Below are 19,213 nucleotides of genomic sequence, written 5' to 3' on the forward strand. Positions count from 1 at the left end.
CCCCCCCCCCACACCACCCTCCTTATGTTCGGAAGATGTGGCAGATGTGCGTAGTCAGGTAGAATCAATATCAGTTAGCCACTTTCAAGCATAATAATGTGTAAACGTGTGCAGATGTGCACAATTGTGTATCGTGCGTTAAAATGTGTGCTGGAGAAACGTCCAAAATGAATTCAGCACTTGTCATAGTCGTCTTTATGTTCTTGTCATCGATACACCAAATATGGAAGACAGAATGCTTGAAAAAGGTGAGCATGTTGAAATCTCAAATGACAAAAAATGGAATTTGGAAACTCCCAATCGTTTCATCATCCAGAAATAGGAAAAAGAAGTATGCCAATTGCAACGTACATATTTTTAAAAGAATAAAGAAGCCCATAAAACATTACGCTTTTCAAGATTTAGTATATTCAAATAAAAAAAAAAAAATTGTGAATTTAATTTACTTAGATATAATAAATAAAGATAAGGAAAAAATAACTGAGAAACTAAAAAGAATTGTTCAGAAACAAGAAAGATTGAATTTCCCATTACATTTTAGCGAGAGCATACATTATTTTCACACGAATTTTATGTATTACTGTATGCTGCAGAAAATCCTAATTTTGAACCCATATATATTATCCATACTTAAAAAAGTTCATAAAATTTTTTGTCATAAATTCAATATGAATATATTGAACAAAATAATATTTAATATATCTATGTTTGAAAAGAAGTATATATGGAATCAAGTAAAAATTGATAGACTTTTTATAAACATGTTAAAGAAGCATCATAGAAAAATACGGACCCAAATAGATGATTTCTTAAAAAAGAATGAATATTATTGCTATATCATGGAGAAGAATGGATACATTAAAAGATCAACAATTGATGATAGTCAACTTTCATCTGCACTAAGTAATATATATGGCGTCCAATTTTATCACCTTTTTGAAGAACATTTTTTTAAAAAAAGTATTAACACTATTATGAAGCTGATTAACACTAATGTTCAATTTATCCTTTTAAAAACTTTTATTAGTGATAGATATTCAGCACAACAAATTTTGTACACTTATAAAACATTTTTCACATTAACAATTCAGAAAAATACCATCGCTATTTTTAGTCCATTTGTAGAAACTGAACAAATGAAAAAAAATTTGTCGAACATTTTGGATGAAACAGTAAAAAGACAACTCAATGTCGACATACCCAATTTAAAAATGATGAATATGATAAATTTGTGTTTTATAATGACCAATCTTCTATTGAATAAACTCATACAAATGTTGTTCTATCTTATTATGTTGTATATAAAAAAAAAAATTCACCAAGGGGGGGGAGGAGGGTTGTTCATGCGTGTTTTAAATTCACTTTCATTTGGTTAATCAAAAATCTTGTTTTCATATGAGTAAGTGTAAATTCATTCTTCTTGAAAAGGTTCTAATGGTGGGTGAAATCCCTCCACTTGTGCAAGGTCACAGAAGTGGATACTTGTGTGCAAAATTGTGCTCAAACGTCAGGAAGAAAAAAAGAAGAAAATAAAGAAGAAAACAAAGAAAAAAATAAAGAAAAAAATTTTGTTTGCCTTACTTGAAAATTTTCAGTATTATGAAATTTTTGTAATATGTCCAATTGTTGTTTTATTAGGAGTTAAAGTTTTAGGAAATTGAACGAACACATGGCTGTATGTGTATGTATATATATATATATATATATATATATATCCATATATACATATACAAATGGGGAATGCAAATGGATGCAAAAAAGGATAAATAAAATACAAAGGGTAAAATAAATAGAACAAAACAAATGAATACCTTTAAACATTGTTATGAAACTAAAAAAAAAAAAATATAATAATAATAATATGAATGCAGTAGTGGTAGAAAAATTCAGCATATATATACCTCACGTCCATAGAACAGTGAGGCCAGGTGTGCAAAATTGTGTCCTATCATATATCCTCGTGCTCCAAAAAAAGGATAAAATAAAATAACAAAATATATGCGTTAATGTAGGAAGAATATTATACTAGTGAAAAATTCCCTATTTTTTTTTCCAAGTTACAAATGATTGGAGACTTATCGAGACGGTTAGTAAATGCGCTTGGCCGTATTAGTCGATCGCATTTCATACTTGTACAGAGAAATGAAATTAGTGTTTCACTAGTTTTATAAAAAATGGGTTACAAAAAAATAATAATAATAATAATAGTAACAGTAGCAATCATAGCGATAATAATAGTAGCAATAATGGTAGTAGTAATAATAATAAAAGAATAAAACAAAAAAACAAACGACTGGTTTATTGGTCGATTTATTGATAAATTTGCTTGACGACCTCTTTAACGGGAAAAAATATATCATCATCGAATGCGTTACAGAACCGAGAGAAAGGACAGAACTGAAAAGGAGGCATAAAATTTCAGATTCTTGAAAAAAGGATTATATTCTTGTGATAATATTTTCAAAAAAAAAAAAAAAAAAAAAAACTGAAATATTTTCATTTTATTATTTCGTTACATCTATGAGAAAGGGCCGTTAGGATGGGATGAGAAATACATTTACAACGTGCAGCAGAACACACGCGCACACATCGATATAAACAGGAGAGACAGCTTTTTTTGATGGATCCAGCTAAAGAAATTTCACTAGAACGGGTAGACATATAATAATCACAACAATAAGAATTCCCATGGATATGTAGAACATCCACTTGGAAGTGGATCTTTGAATATTCCTAGCGTCAATCAAATCAACATTTGCCTTTTCTGTAAAGTATTGTGCGTCTTTGACATTGTCATGTATGTTACTTATAACTTCATCATTCATCTCAATAAGAGCTGCTAATTCTATTATAGTTTGGTGTAAATCACATACATTTTTTTCTAGCGTTTTAACATCTCTATATTTGGTTTCTACATCTGTTAATGCATTTTTTAAATTCTCATGCCCTTGTAATTTCCATTTAACTAGGTTTTGTGTATTTATTATATCATCATGATTTAGTACAGAATTTATATCTTCATCCGTATAATGAGGGTAAATAATTTTTATGTGTCTTGTCATTTTATCTTTCATACTATCATTGTAATCATTTTGAATCTGTTGATAAGCATACAATGTTTTTTTAAATGTATGAATTAAGTTATCGTGTATAGTTTTTTTCATAATTTTATCTTGTTGTGATTTTAGTAAAAACTTTTTTCTTAAATTTTTTATTTCTGTTTTTATTGAATGAATAATATTATTTCCATTTTTTATTTCCATATTTAATAGTATACTTAATTCATTTTCTTGTTCTGTTGTTACAGATAAGTTTACTTTTTTTCTTAGCAAAGATATATTATCGATAATACTGTAAATTTGTTTTATATCTTCCTTTATTAAATTAACTGCATCCACATAACATCTTAAATCATCGTTCTTTTCCACCTCAATATTTATAACTATATCCTCATTGCTGTTTCTAATATACTCACCTAAAATCTTGTCATTTTCAAATCTTAGTGCTTGGGACATATATTTCGCATTTTCCTGCTTCTTCTTCCTCGCTAGTTCTTTTAGGTCGTTAAAAAAGTCGATCATATTCTATGGGCATTTGAACATTTGTGCATTCAGACGTTTTTGCATGATTCAAAATTTAGCATATACGTGTGCATATTGATTAATAGGGGAGGGGGTGGGGGAGGACATATGTTATATACATGCTAGTCAGCATGAATAATCACAAAAAAAAAAAAAAAAAAAAAAAAAAAATTACAGGAAATTAACTCCTCCCCCACCCTATATGCACGTCATTATTTTATTATGGGCACATTTTTTTTTTTTTTAAAAGCACAATGTATAACACACGGGGGGAGGATGTGTATGTGTCTGTAAGAATAAGTTCCTTTTTTTTCTTCCGCTTCTTTCTTTCGTTCTCTACAAGTGCTTGATAAACACACAGTTCAGGCAGATGCTCATTTTTCAAGACCCTTCCTTCAAACCGTTCAGAATGGTCTCCAATTTTGCGCCTTTTGTGTAATTTTTCCCTTTTACTTTTTTTTTTTCTTCGCTTGGCGCTCTTTGCCTTCCAAAATCAGCCGTCCTTTCTAAATCTGGAAAAATTTGGAACCACAAAATTTACAACACTTCAACATTTGAACACAGCAATTACGGAGGAAAATTGAAAACGTGCCACGTGGTAGGAGGGGTATGAAGTTGAAGCAGAGCCAACATGAAGAATCCTTAAGTTATAAAACGGACTCAGTTTTAAAATGGTTAAGTTTTAAAGTCTTTAAGTTTTAAAATGGCTAAATTTCAAAATTACTGAAGCTACCGAATTACCAAAGCGATAAGTTCGAAAGGCTATACTTTCAGAATATAAACAAAACCTTACTTTTCATGTATAGCATATGTTACACAATCCAAGCAAGGGGGAAAAAAAAAAAAAAAAAAAAAAAAAATTTGGAATTTATTTCCTGATGAAGTAGTATGCACCTACGTTTTTTTTTTTTTTTTTTTTTTTTTTTTTTACGTTGTAGGATTTTTTATATTTTTTAAGTGACCTTCTCTCTCCTTTTTATGTGGAAAAATGCGTGAAAAAAAAAAAAAAAAAAAAAAAAAAGTGAAAAAAAAAAAAAAAAAAAAGTGTAAAATTGCAGAAATGAAAAAAAAACAAACTAAGCCAGGAAAAAAAAAAAAAAAAAAAAAAAAAAAAGGGAAGAAAATTAGCCAATAAAAAACCTACCATGTATATTTAATTTGTTCACGCAAAAATTGGGAAAACTGGTTAAAAAAAAATTCTCGCCTTGCTGGTGGAATTTTATTTTGCTTCACGCATAGGACAGGTTCGCGTTTTTATTTTATTATACATATGTATATATTTTGTTTTGAAAACTTTCCTGTAAGTTCTTCCTTTTCTACACTTTTCCCATTTGAAAAGTTCACGAAAGTGTCCCAAACACATTTTGTGTGGGAAGTAAAATTATACAAATGGATACATTAGGTGGAGAGAAAAAGACATTAGGAATTTTTCTATTTTTGTTTTTTTTTTTTTTGCTAGAAAAAGGAAAATAGCTGAAGCACAAAAATGGCCAAATAATGAACGGGAAATTCATTAGTCAATGAGCGTCAAAAAGGTGAATGACTAATAACCTAACAAACTGTCTAACCAAGAGAGAGGTATATTTTCACCCGTTCTTTTTTTTTTTTGTTTTTTTAATGAGTACCATTATATATATATATATATATATATATATATATGCACACACCCACCCAGTAGAGGTAACCTTTTTAACATTTTAAAAAGTGTGCAATGTGACGCTGATGTGGTTGATGTTCTAAATGAATAAAATAATGACTAAATAGAATATAGTCTTCTACATATAATATTAACTTACCATTGGGGAATCAGAAAGGGGGTGAGAAGGAATTTTTTTTTTTTTATCTTATTTTGCCACGTATTCAGTGTTCCCCATTGGTGGTGTCATTTTCGTTTACAACTTTTTTTTTCGCATTTACTCGGTCTCTTCAGAAGGTATACATATATATATATATATATATATATACATACATATGTATATAAATATACTATACTTACATATATATATAAATATACTATACTTACATATATATATAAATATATTATACATATAAAAAAAAAAAAAAAAGCGGTAATAGGTTACCACCATGTGTGGAAATTAGGATGGTTTTTTTTTTTTTTTTTTTTTTTTTTTTTTTATTTGACACATCGAAACAAATATGTTAACGTATTTAATCTTATTTATACGTCTTTATGTTTCTTTTAGTTTCTTTTTGTTTCTTAACATGTCGCAACATTCAGATGGAGGTGAAATTTTCCAGAAAATGAGAAATGTCCTCTATTTTTTTTTTTTTTTCCGCCATATATTTGCACACACAAAGAAATGTACGCAAAAAAATTACAACGTCAATTCTTTTTATTTTTCTATAAAAAAATAGGTGCATAATTTTATACAGAATTTTCCTTCTTTTCCTCTGTCATTGTTTCAACTTAACAGTTGCACAAGTTGTAATGTGTAATGAACTAAGTTTTTTTTTTTTTTTTCCCTTCAAATGTGTACATGTACATATATATATATTCCGTCTCTCCGAACAGTGGTACAAATAAAAAGATTGCCATTTGTCTTTTAACTCCTCGTTTCATACGCTGAAGTATGTTAACTCTAGTTTTATGTGAAAAAATAAATTACCTCTAAGTGTTAATATACCACTTTACTGGCCATGATCATTTTGTAACAACACATTTTGTTCTCAATATGTTTTATTTAGATCCTCACAATGTGTTGTACGCAAGTGGATGCTTTATTGCGTCCATTTGTACTCTCTGTGCATGTAGAAATAGGGATTTATTTCCTCATATCAGTGAAAATAAACAAATAGGTATACTAAAGGGGGAACACATTAGCAATGGTCAAAAGAGGGAGAATAGAGGGAAATTGCAAAAAAAAAAAAAAAAAAAAAAAAGACAAAGAAGAAACTTTAATGTTGTGAAAAAAAAATGTCCAGAATATGAACATCCCTCGTAATACCCCCCCCCCTTCCCCGCCCTTTCCCATTTTGATCATACATGAAATGTGAAAAATAAAAAAAAAAAAATAAATAAATAAATTCATAAAGCATTTACTGTTCCTTCCCGTTTTCATTCCTCTCTACTCCCGCCTCTCTTCTTGGTATACCACCTTTCTGCATCTCCCTTTCGACATCACATGCACAACTTTTCCCCCCCCTTCTCCCCCTTTCGCAGGTAATTTGTATCGGCTTCTAAACATCCACAAGTATGAATCCTTTAACATTATAATTCAAATTCATCACATCAATTTAAAGATGGGTGATGAGGACAACAGCAAGTACATTGTTCATTTGAAGATCGGGAATCGATATTCCTACACCCACTACTACAAGCAGTACCTCAACAAAATACACATAGAAGTAAAAAAAAAAAAAAAAAAAAAGTAGCAAAAAAGTGGCAAGCAAAAGAGTGACAAAAAAGTGGCAAGCAAAAGAGTGACAAAAAAGTGGCAAGCAAAAGAGTGACAAAAGCGAGGGAAAATAAAAATCCCTTGTTTGCTTTTGTAAGATGCAATGTCCACACAAGTACTTACTACTTTAGTGAAAGTCATAACTCGCGTACACATGCATAGAGAGATACATTATAATAATCTGTGTCAAAGTGAATTACAATATATTATATAACTACTCCCCTTTTTACACAAGAGTAGGAAAGAAAAAACATGGTAGTCAAACAAAACAATGACACAATAAGAATCGAAGTATACAGAAAAGGAACACTTAAAAATACATTCATCGGATCAGCTGATCTTCATATCTATACAGACATTGTAAAAAAATTATTTCCATGTAATGCTTATTTTAATATAGTTAATAAAAATCAAATAGTAGCAACGACGTGTCTATCTTTTCATTACATTAACTTAGACTGTATAAGGAAGGAAGACCAAATTTACACATCTTTATTTATTGAAACGATTATATCTGTTCAGAAAAATCAGAGTAGAAATAATGAACTCATTGAAAAACTCATAAATGCAGGAAGGGAACATTTCGAAGCCATTAAAGAAACAGATGTCAGCTCGAGTAAGACTCAATCGGATTCTAAAAATGACTCATCTTCACTGTAACATCATTTCTATGTATTTCTACATTTTGTCAAAAATATCGTTTATTTCCATTGCTGTGCTAAAAACCAAATGCATTTTTTCTACTTTCCTTCCATCATCACCATTTGCAGCCATATACAATAACATTTCATCCCTTGCTATTGAAGATAAAATTCGTCTCTTTTGCAAAAACTTGAATGGCTATTTGTTGCATAGCAATTTTTACATAAAGAGGTTCTACAACAAGTATTATTTTTATATGCACTTTTTTAAGGGAAAATTCTACTGGTGCTACTATAATGAGGAGGCTGATGCGAAGGTTCGTTTTGGCACCGACAAATTTTCTCTGCATGCAAGATGTTCACAAAAAAGTAGTCATGCAAATATGTTCATACAGTATAGTCATGCAAATGTGTACATGCACTTTACATACACACAATTCTTACCATTTTCGATTCACAGGTTGATAAGAATAGAGTTGGATACATAAGACTAGAATACGTGATGAACGTATATAGCGATGTGTATAGCCACAAGTATTTCTACATCAAGTATAAAAAAAAACGAGAAAAAAAAGAAAACTATATGTACCTAAAAACTATGGATAAAGACAGAAATATATGGGTGAACATCATTCATGACTTTATCATACTGATTAGTAATTATAGACGTGAAAAAAAAAATAGAAAAAATAAAATCAAAGAACTAACAAATAATTATGCTGAAGGGGCATCCAAGGAAATTATCGAAATTAATAAACAATTATCTCGTTCTTTCTCAAACAATTCTATAAAAAATAAATATCTGAACAAAAAAAATATAGTTGATACTTTGAGTAACGTTGATAAGGACGAAAATCATACCAATGTTCATGAGCTCGAACACGACTTGAAGAACATTTCTCAAAATATGTGCAATTACAGCGATTAGTATTTTTTTTTTTTTTTCCCACTCCACTTGACTCTGTTTTTATGATCCGATTCACCTGTTTTGGTTAAACTGGTGCACATATCTGCGTTTTGCCGAATGAAGAATAGAAATTTGGATTAACTCATGTTTGTCACGTTATTTCGTTAGTGCATGGATCTATACGTTAGTGCATGGATCTATACGTTAGTGCATGGATTCACACGTTTATACGCTTCTTTTCCAGCTGAGGGTGCGCTACTGCATCATGATGGCCTCTAAAAAGCTAGAGGCCTCGTGCATTACACGATGTGGATCTCCCAACACATCCCCCTGAAGTGCATCGCCATTTGTGCATGTGTGAAATTTAACAAACGGAGTGGTATCCAGAAGCATGAAAAAAAACTGGTTCTGAAAATTTTTTTTTAAAAAATTGTAAAAGAATATAACCTCTGTACATACGATAAGAGATTCATCATATTCGTGCTTTAGAAAAATTTTATTTTCTCTTTTTTTTACAACTGTTCTTTTTAATTCATGAGGATAAAATAGAAGAAAATGGAAAATTTTATCTTTTCCTTTTTCAAAAATATGTATTATATCTGAAATTAAGAAATCGTTTAGCTTGTAATATGATTCCATTTTGTGCAGGTCATTCTTATTATTCTTCAAATTCACATCAGCATAATTAGTGCATTTGTGCATTTTGAAACTCTGCATAAATAAGTCTATAGTATCATGAACACTTTTATATTTATATCTACTAACTGTTTGATTATTAGGAATCATGGAATGGGGTGTGCACGAACTGATATGGTTATTTCTCGATAAGTTTAAGAATTCTAAATCTTCTATTTTTAACTCGAACAAGTTTTTCTTGGAATCATTTGAGTCTTTCCTTTCTTCTCTATTTTTGTATTTATTCATCCTTTGCAATTTCATTATATCGTTGTACACATCTTCATTTAACATTTTTATGAAATGCAGAATGTACATCATTTGACAGATGCGAGATTCGTACATGTCCTTCGGTTTGGGAAAATCATCCAAGCTTGTACAATTGTTTTCCATGCAAGGTGTCTTTCCCAAAAAAGTATCAAATATTTCAAAAAGCTGAATAATGATACGTCTTCTACTATGCAAATTTTTTCTTAACTTTTTCGTATGCTCATCTAAAGCTTCGTTCATTTGTTTTATTTTTGGGATATTATTTACCCCTTTTGAAATAAGTGAATTTAACTGAAACTTTCCATTTGCATCGTCTTGTAGACTATGAATTAAAATTAACATAAAGTTTATGTAATCATTAAAGTCTAAATGGCATGGTGTTATGTCTGTTTTTTCTATCTTGTTCAAAAAAAGTTCTTTTCCTGTTAAGGAAAAATTTGAATCTTTTTCAATTTCGCTCATGGAATGTGAGTTATTAGTGACATTTTCTCCATCTATGTACTTACTGCCAACTTTGTCTGCATGAGAATTTATAAAATGGCACATATCATCTTGCATACAGTTTTGGATGGAACCGTTGGAAATATGATCCAAATTTACAACTTTTTTCTTTTTATTTAGGCTTTCTGGAATTTTCCACATTGGTGTTATTTTTGCAGAACTGCCTTCTGCTGATGATGCTGCTACTTCTGCTTCTGTTGTTGCTGCTACTGCTCCTTCTTTTCCTGAATCAGTAGCTCCATCTGTGCTTAAAAAGAAGTGACATAACTCTTGCATATCCTTTCTGTTTATCTTGTTAAAAATGTTGTACGATAGCAAAATAATTTTTATTTTTTTCTTCACATCTAGCAGATGTTCATTTTTCTTCACATGTTCAATTATCCAACTAAACAATTCATAGTTGTAAACTCTATTTTGATGCATAATTTTTACATAAAAATATAAATTATTAATAGTAAAATATTTTTTGTTTTCTTCTAACATGATTATGCATAATGCGTATAAATTTACAAATATCACTTTGCTGAAAGATAGGCAGAGAATTAATTTATGAAACAGTAGTTTCATTTGGGGTTCATATAAATGTTGTTCAATTTTTTCTCTTACTTTTTCACTCATTTCATCCAAGAAAATTTCAAAATTATTTTGTTCTTCCTTTCTTTTAGAACCCATATGATGGTTACAATATATCATTGGTTGAAAAATGTTACATATATCGTAGCCCGAGATGTATGTATATATCTCTTTATGTATCCATTTTTGGTTCATCAAATAGATATATGGATTTTCTTCCATATGATTGGAAAGATTTCCTTTTTCTGTCTGATGAAAATACACTACATATTTGTAAACAGAATGGTTGTTAACCGTTCTTAAAATTTTAGAAATAACTTTCAATGAATCGATTTGATTATCTAACGATTGTGATTCTTTTGATTTTCTTAACTGATCAAGTAAAAATTCAAAAAAGTTGTAATTTATGTAATTACAATTTATGCAGCTCTTTATAATGTTCGTTATTTGAAAGATATTCAATTTGTTAACTTTATTGTCCCATATGGTGGGGATATCTGATTTTAGTAGGTCAACTGGTTTTGTATCTATAGAATGTTTTTCAGATTTGCATAATATTTTTTCGTTTTTTCCACATTTATCCCCAAAATTATGCATGATATGACTAGCCAATAGGTCAAACAGCTCTTCCACTCCACTGGGGATAAATTTTGAGAACCCATAGAACACATTAGTTAGATGTACTGAATTGTAAAATTGATAATTCTGAATTATTATCATTTTAAACCTTTTCCACAGTTCTTCATTGTATATGTTCAGATTTGCTAGGTAGAGAAGTATAGAAGGTGTTAAGAAGTAACTCCCTTCCTTTACTTTATCATTTAATACCTGGATAACAATTTCTAGGAGTTCTGTGTTCTTTATTTTTAATCTATACATGGCACAAATGAGGCGAAGTATGTCCTCTAATCGAACATTTCCCTTGCGAAGATTCTTTATGATTCTGTTTGCTTGTCCGTTTGGTTGTATGAAAGAGTTATTGATGGTTTCTTGTAGGATGTGCTTGTTAGATGTAACTTTCCCTGAGCCCTTGGCATATATGTGCAGAATATTGGAAAAGGTTCTCGTACTTAACTTTTTCAAAGGGGTTTCAACTAAAATTTTATTATTAATTTTGTCTATAATATCTTTGTACAGTTCGCTCCTGTTCCATTTTTGAATAATGTGTATAAAGATACTTAACTGATTGTTTGTCATTTGATTCATTCTTCCAGAGAGTATATCTATAAGAACATCCACAATATCAGCAGTGTTTGTTTTTTTCCCCAACTGATCTTCATTATGTCCTCTTGGGATATCACAACATAGTATATCTTTAACAACATACTGACTCTTAGTTATTCCTAGTAATATGAGCAGCAAATTTTTTATACTTACAAAAGGGAAGTTTTTTTTTTCTTTGTATAATTCGTTTATATAATATATCCATACTTTTTCATTTTTCACTCTATTCTTGCTTAGGTAATAAATTTTTTTGCATAAATTATTCAACTCATTTGTTTCACGGTTTTCATCATGATGGTTCTCTTCCGGTGGGAGACAACCATTTATAACATTCCTACATGTGGAAAATTCAAGTTCCATTTTATCTTTAACATCATGTTTAATATGGTCATTTTCTTTATGATTCCTTTGACCTGTTTTTATTCTACTTTTTGGATGGTATTCATGGGTGTTACTTCTTTCTTCCTTGATTTTCTGCCCAAGCGTGTTTCTTCTCATGCTGCTTGTTTTTGTATAACTCATTATCTTCATTTGCATAAATTTGGGGACATGGTTCCTGGTGCCATTATGTTGTAACAGATGGTTTGCACAAAATAATATTTTATTACCTTCATCTCTTGTTGTTTGTAAAATTTTCCTTTTTTGGTTATCATTTTGTAGGGAATGAAAAAAAAATGTATGAACAGCAAGGTGATAATTTTTGTTGTGAAATGGGTCACGTGGCACTAATAAACATATGCCATTTTGACACCTCATTGGGTGAAAAAAAACATTTCACAGATTTATATTCTTTACTTGTGGGGTTATACTTTTTTTTTTCATTTCTTCTCTTTTATATTAATTATAATATTATGTCATTTAATGCATTTTTTTTAATAGATGTAGAAGAAGCAGCAAAGGAAAGATATATTTTTTTTTCTTCCCATTTCTTTGAACTTTGTGCTTTTTGGTAAAGGTTCTATATATATATATATATATATATATATATATATATATATATATATATATAATACAATGGAATGGATAAATAAATTTCTCTCTTTTTTTTTTTTTTTTTTTTTACGCAGTTCTTTTTCCATTTTATTTTGTTGCCATCGCCAAAATTTCGACTTGTCATTTTGAATCAAGGAAAAAAATTGAAATTAAATTTCAAAAAAATGAATGGTGCAAAATGGGGTGATAATACATGTGTGGGTACGCACAAATGGGTGAAATTAAAGAAGCATTGTGCAGGTAAAGGAAAAGAGGTAGGAAAATATATAAAACAAAGGAGAAAATAAAATGAAGCAATACAACATTACATAAACAGCTTGTGGTAACGGGGAAAAACCAGATCTCAACCATAAAAAATGGTTTAAGATATTGAATATAAAATAATTAAAATTCGCATCTGTGGAATTCTCAAAAGATGAGTAATCTCTTTGAGGTATACTTTTCAAAACACTACACAACTATGTCTCAACAAATCGGTAATTGATACACAATAACTAGTTTTCCTTATTCTTCAAAATGAGTGAATCCTTTGTACATGCACAGAGAGGAAGGATTGCACATACAAAGACGTGATGTAGGTGAGGTGGGGATCATTGGTGCCATTTCTAAAATGTCAGCTCATCCTTGGTAGACTCCTATAAAATACAAATTGTTAACAAAATATGGAACGTTTTTATATAAAAATTAAAAAAAAAAAAAAAAAAAAAAAAAAAAGGGATAAAATATATATATATTTCAATCTACAAAATTAGGTCACTTAGATTTCTTCTCTTTTTTATCATCAATTTTTTCACTTCATAAAAGCATGCATATATATTTCATGTGGATTTTCCAAACAGACCTGTACGTGCTATCTATGAGTTTGTTGAATTTTCCGTATAGGTAGGACTTTTCAACCCTTTTTAGGAGTGGTCTCAGGTTTTTGTTTTTTCCTAAGGGGTGGAGAAAAAAAAAAAAAAAAAAAAGAATTAATGAATGAAACAAGGGGCGTCATCCGGGTTAATATTCCAACTTGAACTTAAAAAATGGGTCTAACACATACACACACCACAAGCGCATGTACATATATACATACATACAGGGGAATATATATGTACGTTCGTGCGTACCTGTAAAACGGGCGTAATTAATCCCATGCATTGTTAGCTTTTTTTTCGATTTAGATTTCATATGTTTTTGGTAGAACATGCTGTAGAAATAGAAAGCAAGAGGAGTGACACATCGGCTAGTATACAATATTCATAAAAACATGTAATGTGTTTACTTGTAGATGTGCTTCTTTCCTAGTAGTATATATATATATCATGGCACTTTTTTTTTTTTTATTTTTTATTTTATTCTATTTTGTTTTCATTTTTGTACGAACACATGACGGTTAACAACGGGGTCATGTTTCCTCAGGGACAATCGGAACTTGGATTTGGTAGGGGAGATATATGTGGAGTAAATGTAATTGCTTGCACATGAAGAAATTAAATTCACATGAACCCTTTTGCTTCTGGATCTAAATAATACATTACTTAGGAACAACATTTTAATGGTGTGTTTTGGGATTTTTCACCTGTACATGCATATATATATATATATTTGTATCTATCTTAATAGCTTTTGTTGTCACTTTGATGTTTTTTTTTTTTTTTTTTTTTCCTTTTGGCTAAGTGAATATATGTGTGAGGAATAATTTGATTTGTACGAAATGTGCATACAATAAGGATAATTAATACATGTAGTTAACACGTGTGTCATTTTTGTGGACTTAAAATTTATTTCAATCTTTTAAAAGTATTTGGTGGTATGGGGGAATTAGATATAAGAAAATATAAATGAACGTTTTAACTACCATATTCCATTAATTCTATGCACGCATATGTTTTACCAGTTTAAACGTATGCACTGGTTTTGGTAGAGATAGAAACCGAAAAAGGTGAAAAAACAGAACAAAAAATTTCGGGTATATGGTAGTACGAAGAAAATATATACAGAAGAAGAGTAAAATGAAGAGAAAAAAAAAAAAAAAAAAAAAAGAAGCATGGAACCGTTATATATATATATATGTCGTGAGAAAAAGCCAAACTTTCAAAAACGACTGAACACACTTTTCACGTTAAAAACAATTTCGCACGACAAATAAAAATTGCCTTGTATGACATCCCCATGTTTGTCACATGTGTGAATTTTGTGTACTCTTATTTGTGTGTCACTTGAAAGGGGTGTGAACAAGCGGATTTATTTCGCTTCATTGCTTTATTTCATCCCTTGTTCATTTTATTTTATTTTTCTCTGTGCACAAGGAATTATTTTGCTTACCACGCTTAAGGAAACTTGGAATTTTTAAATTAAATCAGGAGAGATAGAAAAGCCAAGTGAAACAGCTAAACTAAAAGGCTTAGCAGAAGAAAAGTACTTTTCTACTCGTAGCAGAAGATGAAAAAAAAAAAAAAAAAAAAAACCAATCAATCAAGCGAGTAATATCAACCAAACGAGCAATCAACCAAACGAGCAATCAACCAAACGAGCAATCAACCAAACGAGCAATCAACCAAACGAGCAATCAACCAAACGAGCAATCAACCAAACAAGTAAACAAACGAAGAAGCATTTATGAAGGCCCTTAATTTCAGTCATCCCCTTTTTTTGTATGAACGTGCAGAATTTTTTCCTCTACAAGTGTGTGTGATACATCCCATATAATGTATTAAAGGAAAAACAAAAAAAAAAAAAAAAAAAAAAAAAAAACAGAATCAACTGTAACGTAACTGTGGCGTAGTTTTAGAAGAGCTGTTAATTGGCTATCCTCAGGAGGGCGTAAGAAAAAAAAAAAAATAAAATAAAAAAATAAAAAACGTATAGGCATACAAATGCACAGGCATAAAGGTAAACAAGTGAAGAAGCGTACAAACGTGTGTAAAATATCGAAGAAGCGTACGAACGTGTGTAAACAATCGAAGAAGCATACACACGTGTGTAAACAAACGGAGAAGCATACACACGTGTTTGCATGTAAATACGCGAGCAGGTGCCGCGTTACCAAGCTAGCCAAAATCAACGCTTCAGAATATAATCAGAAATGAAAAAGGACGATAATTCACAAACTCTGTCAAAATGTAAAATAATTTTAGGCGGTTTCTTAATACACTGTACTTTAGGAAGTATTTACTGCTTCTCCAATATCAGCATTTACGTGATATCATATATGAAAATAATAGGGTGTTCTAATGTTAAGTATAAAGATAGTAGCTGGATATATGTACTGACTTTAATTTTCCAATGTTTTTTTGGTTTTTTTGGGGGAATATTAAATCAGCACTTGGGCCCTCAGATTAGTGTCTTATTAGGTGGATGGCTAATGTGCCTAGGCATTCTTTTATCCTATTTTACTGTATTTAATTTTTATCTTTTTTTAATGACTTATGGGATATTGTGTGGCATAGGATGTGGAATTGCATATCCAATTCCGCTATCTGTGGCTGTGAAGAAGCACTTTGACTCTAAGGGAGTGGTAGGAAATTTCAAACATCTCCTGAAACGGGACTAGGGGAAAAAAAAGAAAAAGCAAGTGCATCCTTGTACTTACGTGTGAGTATATGCATATACGAGTGTCTTCATATATGAGTATATGAATATGTTCCTACGAATGGGAACATTTTCACTAGCTTACATCCCACACACCCTGTTCTCCTTCTATCCATTTTGACAGATCAGCGGAATTATCTTCATAGGGAGAGGAATGGCCGTTTTTTTGATATGCCCTTTGCAGAATTATTTCATAAACAAATATAATTATATGCCTGATTATAGTCCCGAATTGGATAATTCAGATGAGAAATATTTCAGCAATTTGGAAATTCTGAACAGAGTACCATATTTATTTATTTATGAGGGAATATTTTTTGCATTTATTCAGTTCATAGGTGCATGTTTAATTTGTGACTCAGGAGAGACATCAAAAGAATTTTTAACATTTAACGATAAAAATAGTAAGATATTATATTTTGATGATAAAGGATTCACAAGTAAAAATAATAAAGGAATTTCTAATTCGTATAGAACTCTGTCAAATACATCAAATTTTTCCTTTAAAGAGTCAGGCAGTACATTTATTAATCGTGATTTTATTTTAATCTGGTTAATGGTGTTTTTTAATTGGCAAGCTATTTCATATACACAAGTATTTTGGAAAATATTTGGAATAAATTACTTATACATTGATGATAGATCCTTGTCTTTCGTTGGAGCTGTAGCATCACTTTTTAACATTTTTGGAAGAATTTTTTGGGGATATATAAGTGATTTAACAAGTTTTAAAACTGCTTTAATATTAATGAGTATGTTGATGAGTTTTTTAACAGTTACTTTAACATTGTCTGGTTTTTATGGAAGAATTACATATTCCATTTGGATATGTCTCATTTTCTTTTGTCATGCTGGCACATTTTCTATTTTCCCATCCATAACTGCACATACATTTGGAACCAAAAATTTTGGACCCATATTTGGTCTCCTTTTCACAGCTAGGGCATTTTCTAGCATTATTAATGCTATGCTTTCCGCAGTTATTTTAAATAGTATTGGAAATATCGCCATGTGTGCACTAGTTTCTATTTCATCCTTTGTAAGTATCATGTTGGTATTAGCCTTCTAACAATATTTTGGCCCCCTTGATATAATATATCCACAATGTGTCAAAATTATTAGATAAACATGATTGCAAACGATAATTTTTTTTTCATATTTTTTTCCAGCTTACATAATGTCCAATTTTTTTTTTTTTTTTTTTTCCCAAGGTCTTATTTGAAGATATACATTAAATGTAATCTTCCTTCTGTTATTTTATTTTTTTTTACGTAAATATACGAAATGATGAAGTTGTAGAGGGTTTTTATTGTTCCACGTGTTTGCACACATACAAAGATGTGTATGTGCGTTTTTTTTTTTTTTTTTTATTTTGAAAAGCGTGATAATTCGAAAAAATTAAGTATTCAAAAGGGCACTCATGTGTATATGTATGTATCTATATATATATATATATATATATATGGATAGATGATTCTTATCTGCACCTAATTGTTTTTTTTTTTTTTTTTTTTACACATATCAACCAACGTATCCTAGTTACCTATGAGTTTCAATTCCACTGTATGCATATTTCATAAGGGGTTATGGTTTAATTGTCTCATCCCTGTTTACCCATTCAAATTCAGGTGTGTCTTATGTATGCCTTAGCTGATGCAATTTGGTTTTTCCCTCCTTCACATTACAGGGTTCATTTTAAGCTGTTTCGTGTGTGTGTCATTTTTTACACCAACACGAATATTTTTACGTATATCTACAAGCCAATCGGACGACTGTCAAAAAAAAAAAAAAGAAAAAAAAAAAAAAAAGAAGTGTCAACCTTTCGAATTATGAAGAAACTAGAATTTTTGCGCCTGAGCAAATTAATTTGATTTTATCTTCTTTTCGAATTTTCTTTTTATATGTTCAAAAAAATGTTTGTAGGAAAAGTAGAGGGAATATCTTAAATCTACGAGTAGTGCTTTTTTTTTTTTTGCTTACATGAGTTGTTTTTTTTTTGCCTTGGGGTTAGTGCCAAGTGGTAAGTTTATGGTGCAACAACCCAAGGAGAGAGAAAGTACACCTAAGATGTTGTCAAAATGCTACTCAAATGTGTGCATACAAAATTCTTCCCGCAAAGAAGCCTAAAAATAACTCAATTTTTCCGAACTGTTTTTTTTTTTTTTTTTTTTTCCCTAAATTAACACATGAAAATTTGAGGGAGATAATGTTTCCCTTCTAATACTATCTTCTCCGCTCTTTATGCACCTTTTTAATTTTGCAAAACTTTACAATGAAAAAATGCCCATGTTTATAAATGTGAGGTTGTTGATTATTACTTAAAATTTGGGCTCTGAAAAAACTATGGGCAGACACTTTTATTTTTCTCTTCCCCTTTTCACTATACCGAAATTTAAGAAAACCCTTGTTGAATATACCCGTGAAAAAAAAAAAAAAATATAAATTTATTCAGAAATTATTGCTTTTCTTTTTTTTTTTTTTTTTTGTGTATTGCAAAACGTGCTGAGTGGTCATATAATGTATCCTTTTAAAAGCAGAAAAAAAAAAAAAAAAAAAAAAAAAAAAAAAAAAAAAAAAAAAAAAAAAAAAAAAAAAAAAAAAAAAAAAAAAAAAAAAAAAAAAAAAAAAAAAAAAAAAAAAAAGGAAAAAAAAAAAAAAAAAAAAGGATTAAGAAAAAAAAAAAAAAAAAAAAAAAAAAAAGACAAGTGAAAAGCTAGGATAATATTCAGTTAATTAAATTATAATCCTTTTGGGACATTTCACATTGAGCAAAACTTAAATCAAATATACTAAAAGGAGAGAAGAAAACGTGCCTCTTCATTAAGTACCTATTTATTTGTCTGCGTACCAGAAAAAAAA

The 19,213-nt window shown here is 29.9% G+C and overlaps 6 protein-coding genes across 6 annotated transcripts; 3 read left to right on the forward strand and 3 right to left on the reverse strand.

The window, feature by feature from the left end:
• Nucleotides 1-167: 167 nt before the first annotated feature.
• On the forward strand, nucleotides 168-1,376 carry PGO_041000 (hypothetical protein, conserved; the record flags this gene model as incomplete). The annotated part of the gene is made up of 1 exon (XM_028686288.1): nucleotides 168-1,376. One exon carries the CDS (start codon nucleotides 168-170, stop codon nucleotides 1,374-1,376), a length of 1,209 nt encoding a protein of 402 aa, XP_028542089.1.
• A 1,254-nt stretch (nucleotides 1,377-2,630) lies between these two features.
• On the reverse strand, nucleotides 2,631-3,581 carry PGO_041010 (syntaxin; the record flags this gene model as incomplete). The annotated part of the gene is made up of 1 exon (XM_028686289.1): nucleotides 2,631-3,581. The coding sequence occupies one exon, from the start codon at nucleotides 3,579-3,581 to the stop codon at nucleotides 2,631-2,633; it is 951 nt and encodes a 316-aa protein (XP_028542090.1).
• A 2,693-nt stretch (nucleotides 3,582-6,274) lies between these two features.
• Nucleotides 6,275-8,566, forward strand: PGO_041020 (hypothetical protein, conserved; the record flags this gene model as incomplete). The annotated part of the gene is made up of 5 exons (XM_028686290.1): nucleotides 6,275-6,398; nucleotides 6,763-6,947; nucleotides 7,238-7,613; nucleotides 7,768-7,955; nucleotides 8,099-8,566. 5 exons carry the CDS (start codon nucleotides 6,275-6,277, stop codon nucleotides 8,564-8,566), a joined length of 1,341 nt encoding a protein of 446 aa, XP_028542091.1.
• Nucleotides 8,567-8,800: 234 nt separating this feature from the next.
• On the reverse strand, nucleotides 8,801-12,544 carry PGO_041030 (hypothetical protein, conserved; the record flags this gene model as incomplete). Its single annotated transcript, XM_028686291.1, has 1 exon — nucleotides 8,801-12,544. One exon carries the CDS (start codon nucleotides 12,542-12,544, stop codon nucleotides 8,801-8,803), a length of 3,744 nt encoding a protein of 1,247 aa, XP_028542092.1.
• Nucleotides 12,545-13,394: 850 nt separating this feature from the next.
• On the reverse strand, nucleotides 13,395-14,314 carry PGO_041040 (50S ribosomal protein L33; the record flags this gene model as incomplete). Its single annotated transcript, XM_028686292.1, has 4 exons — nucleotides 13,395-13,416; nucleotides 13,623-13,713; nucleotides 13,891-13,970; nucleotides 14,148-14,314. The coding sequence occupies 4 exons, from the start codon at nucleotides 14,312-14,314 to the stop codon at nucleotides 13,395-13,397; spliced, it is 360 nt and encodes a 119-aa protein (XP_028542093.1).
• Nucleotides 14,315-15,848: 1,534 nt separating this feature from the next.
• PGO_041050 (transporter) lies at nucleotides 15,849-17,423 on the forward strand (the record flags this gene model as incomplete). The annotated part of the gene is made up of 2 exons (XM_028686293.1): nucleotides 15,849-16,280; nucleotides 16,479-17,423. 2 exons carry the CDS (start codon nucleotides 15,849-15,851, stop codon nucleotides 17,421-17,423), a joined length of 1,377 nt encoding a protein of 458 aa, XP_028542094.1.
• Between the last annotated feature and the right edge of the window lie 1,790 nt (nucleotides 17,424-19,213).

Source organism: Plasmodium gonderi, assembly GCF_002157705.1.
Source record: "Plasmodium gonderi DNA, contig: Chr04, whole genome shotgun sequence".
NCBI lineage: Eukaryota > Apicomplexa > Aconoidasida > Haemosporida > Plasmodiidae > Plasmodium > Plasmodium gonderi.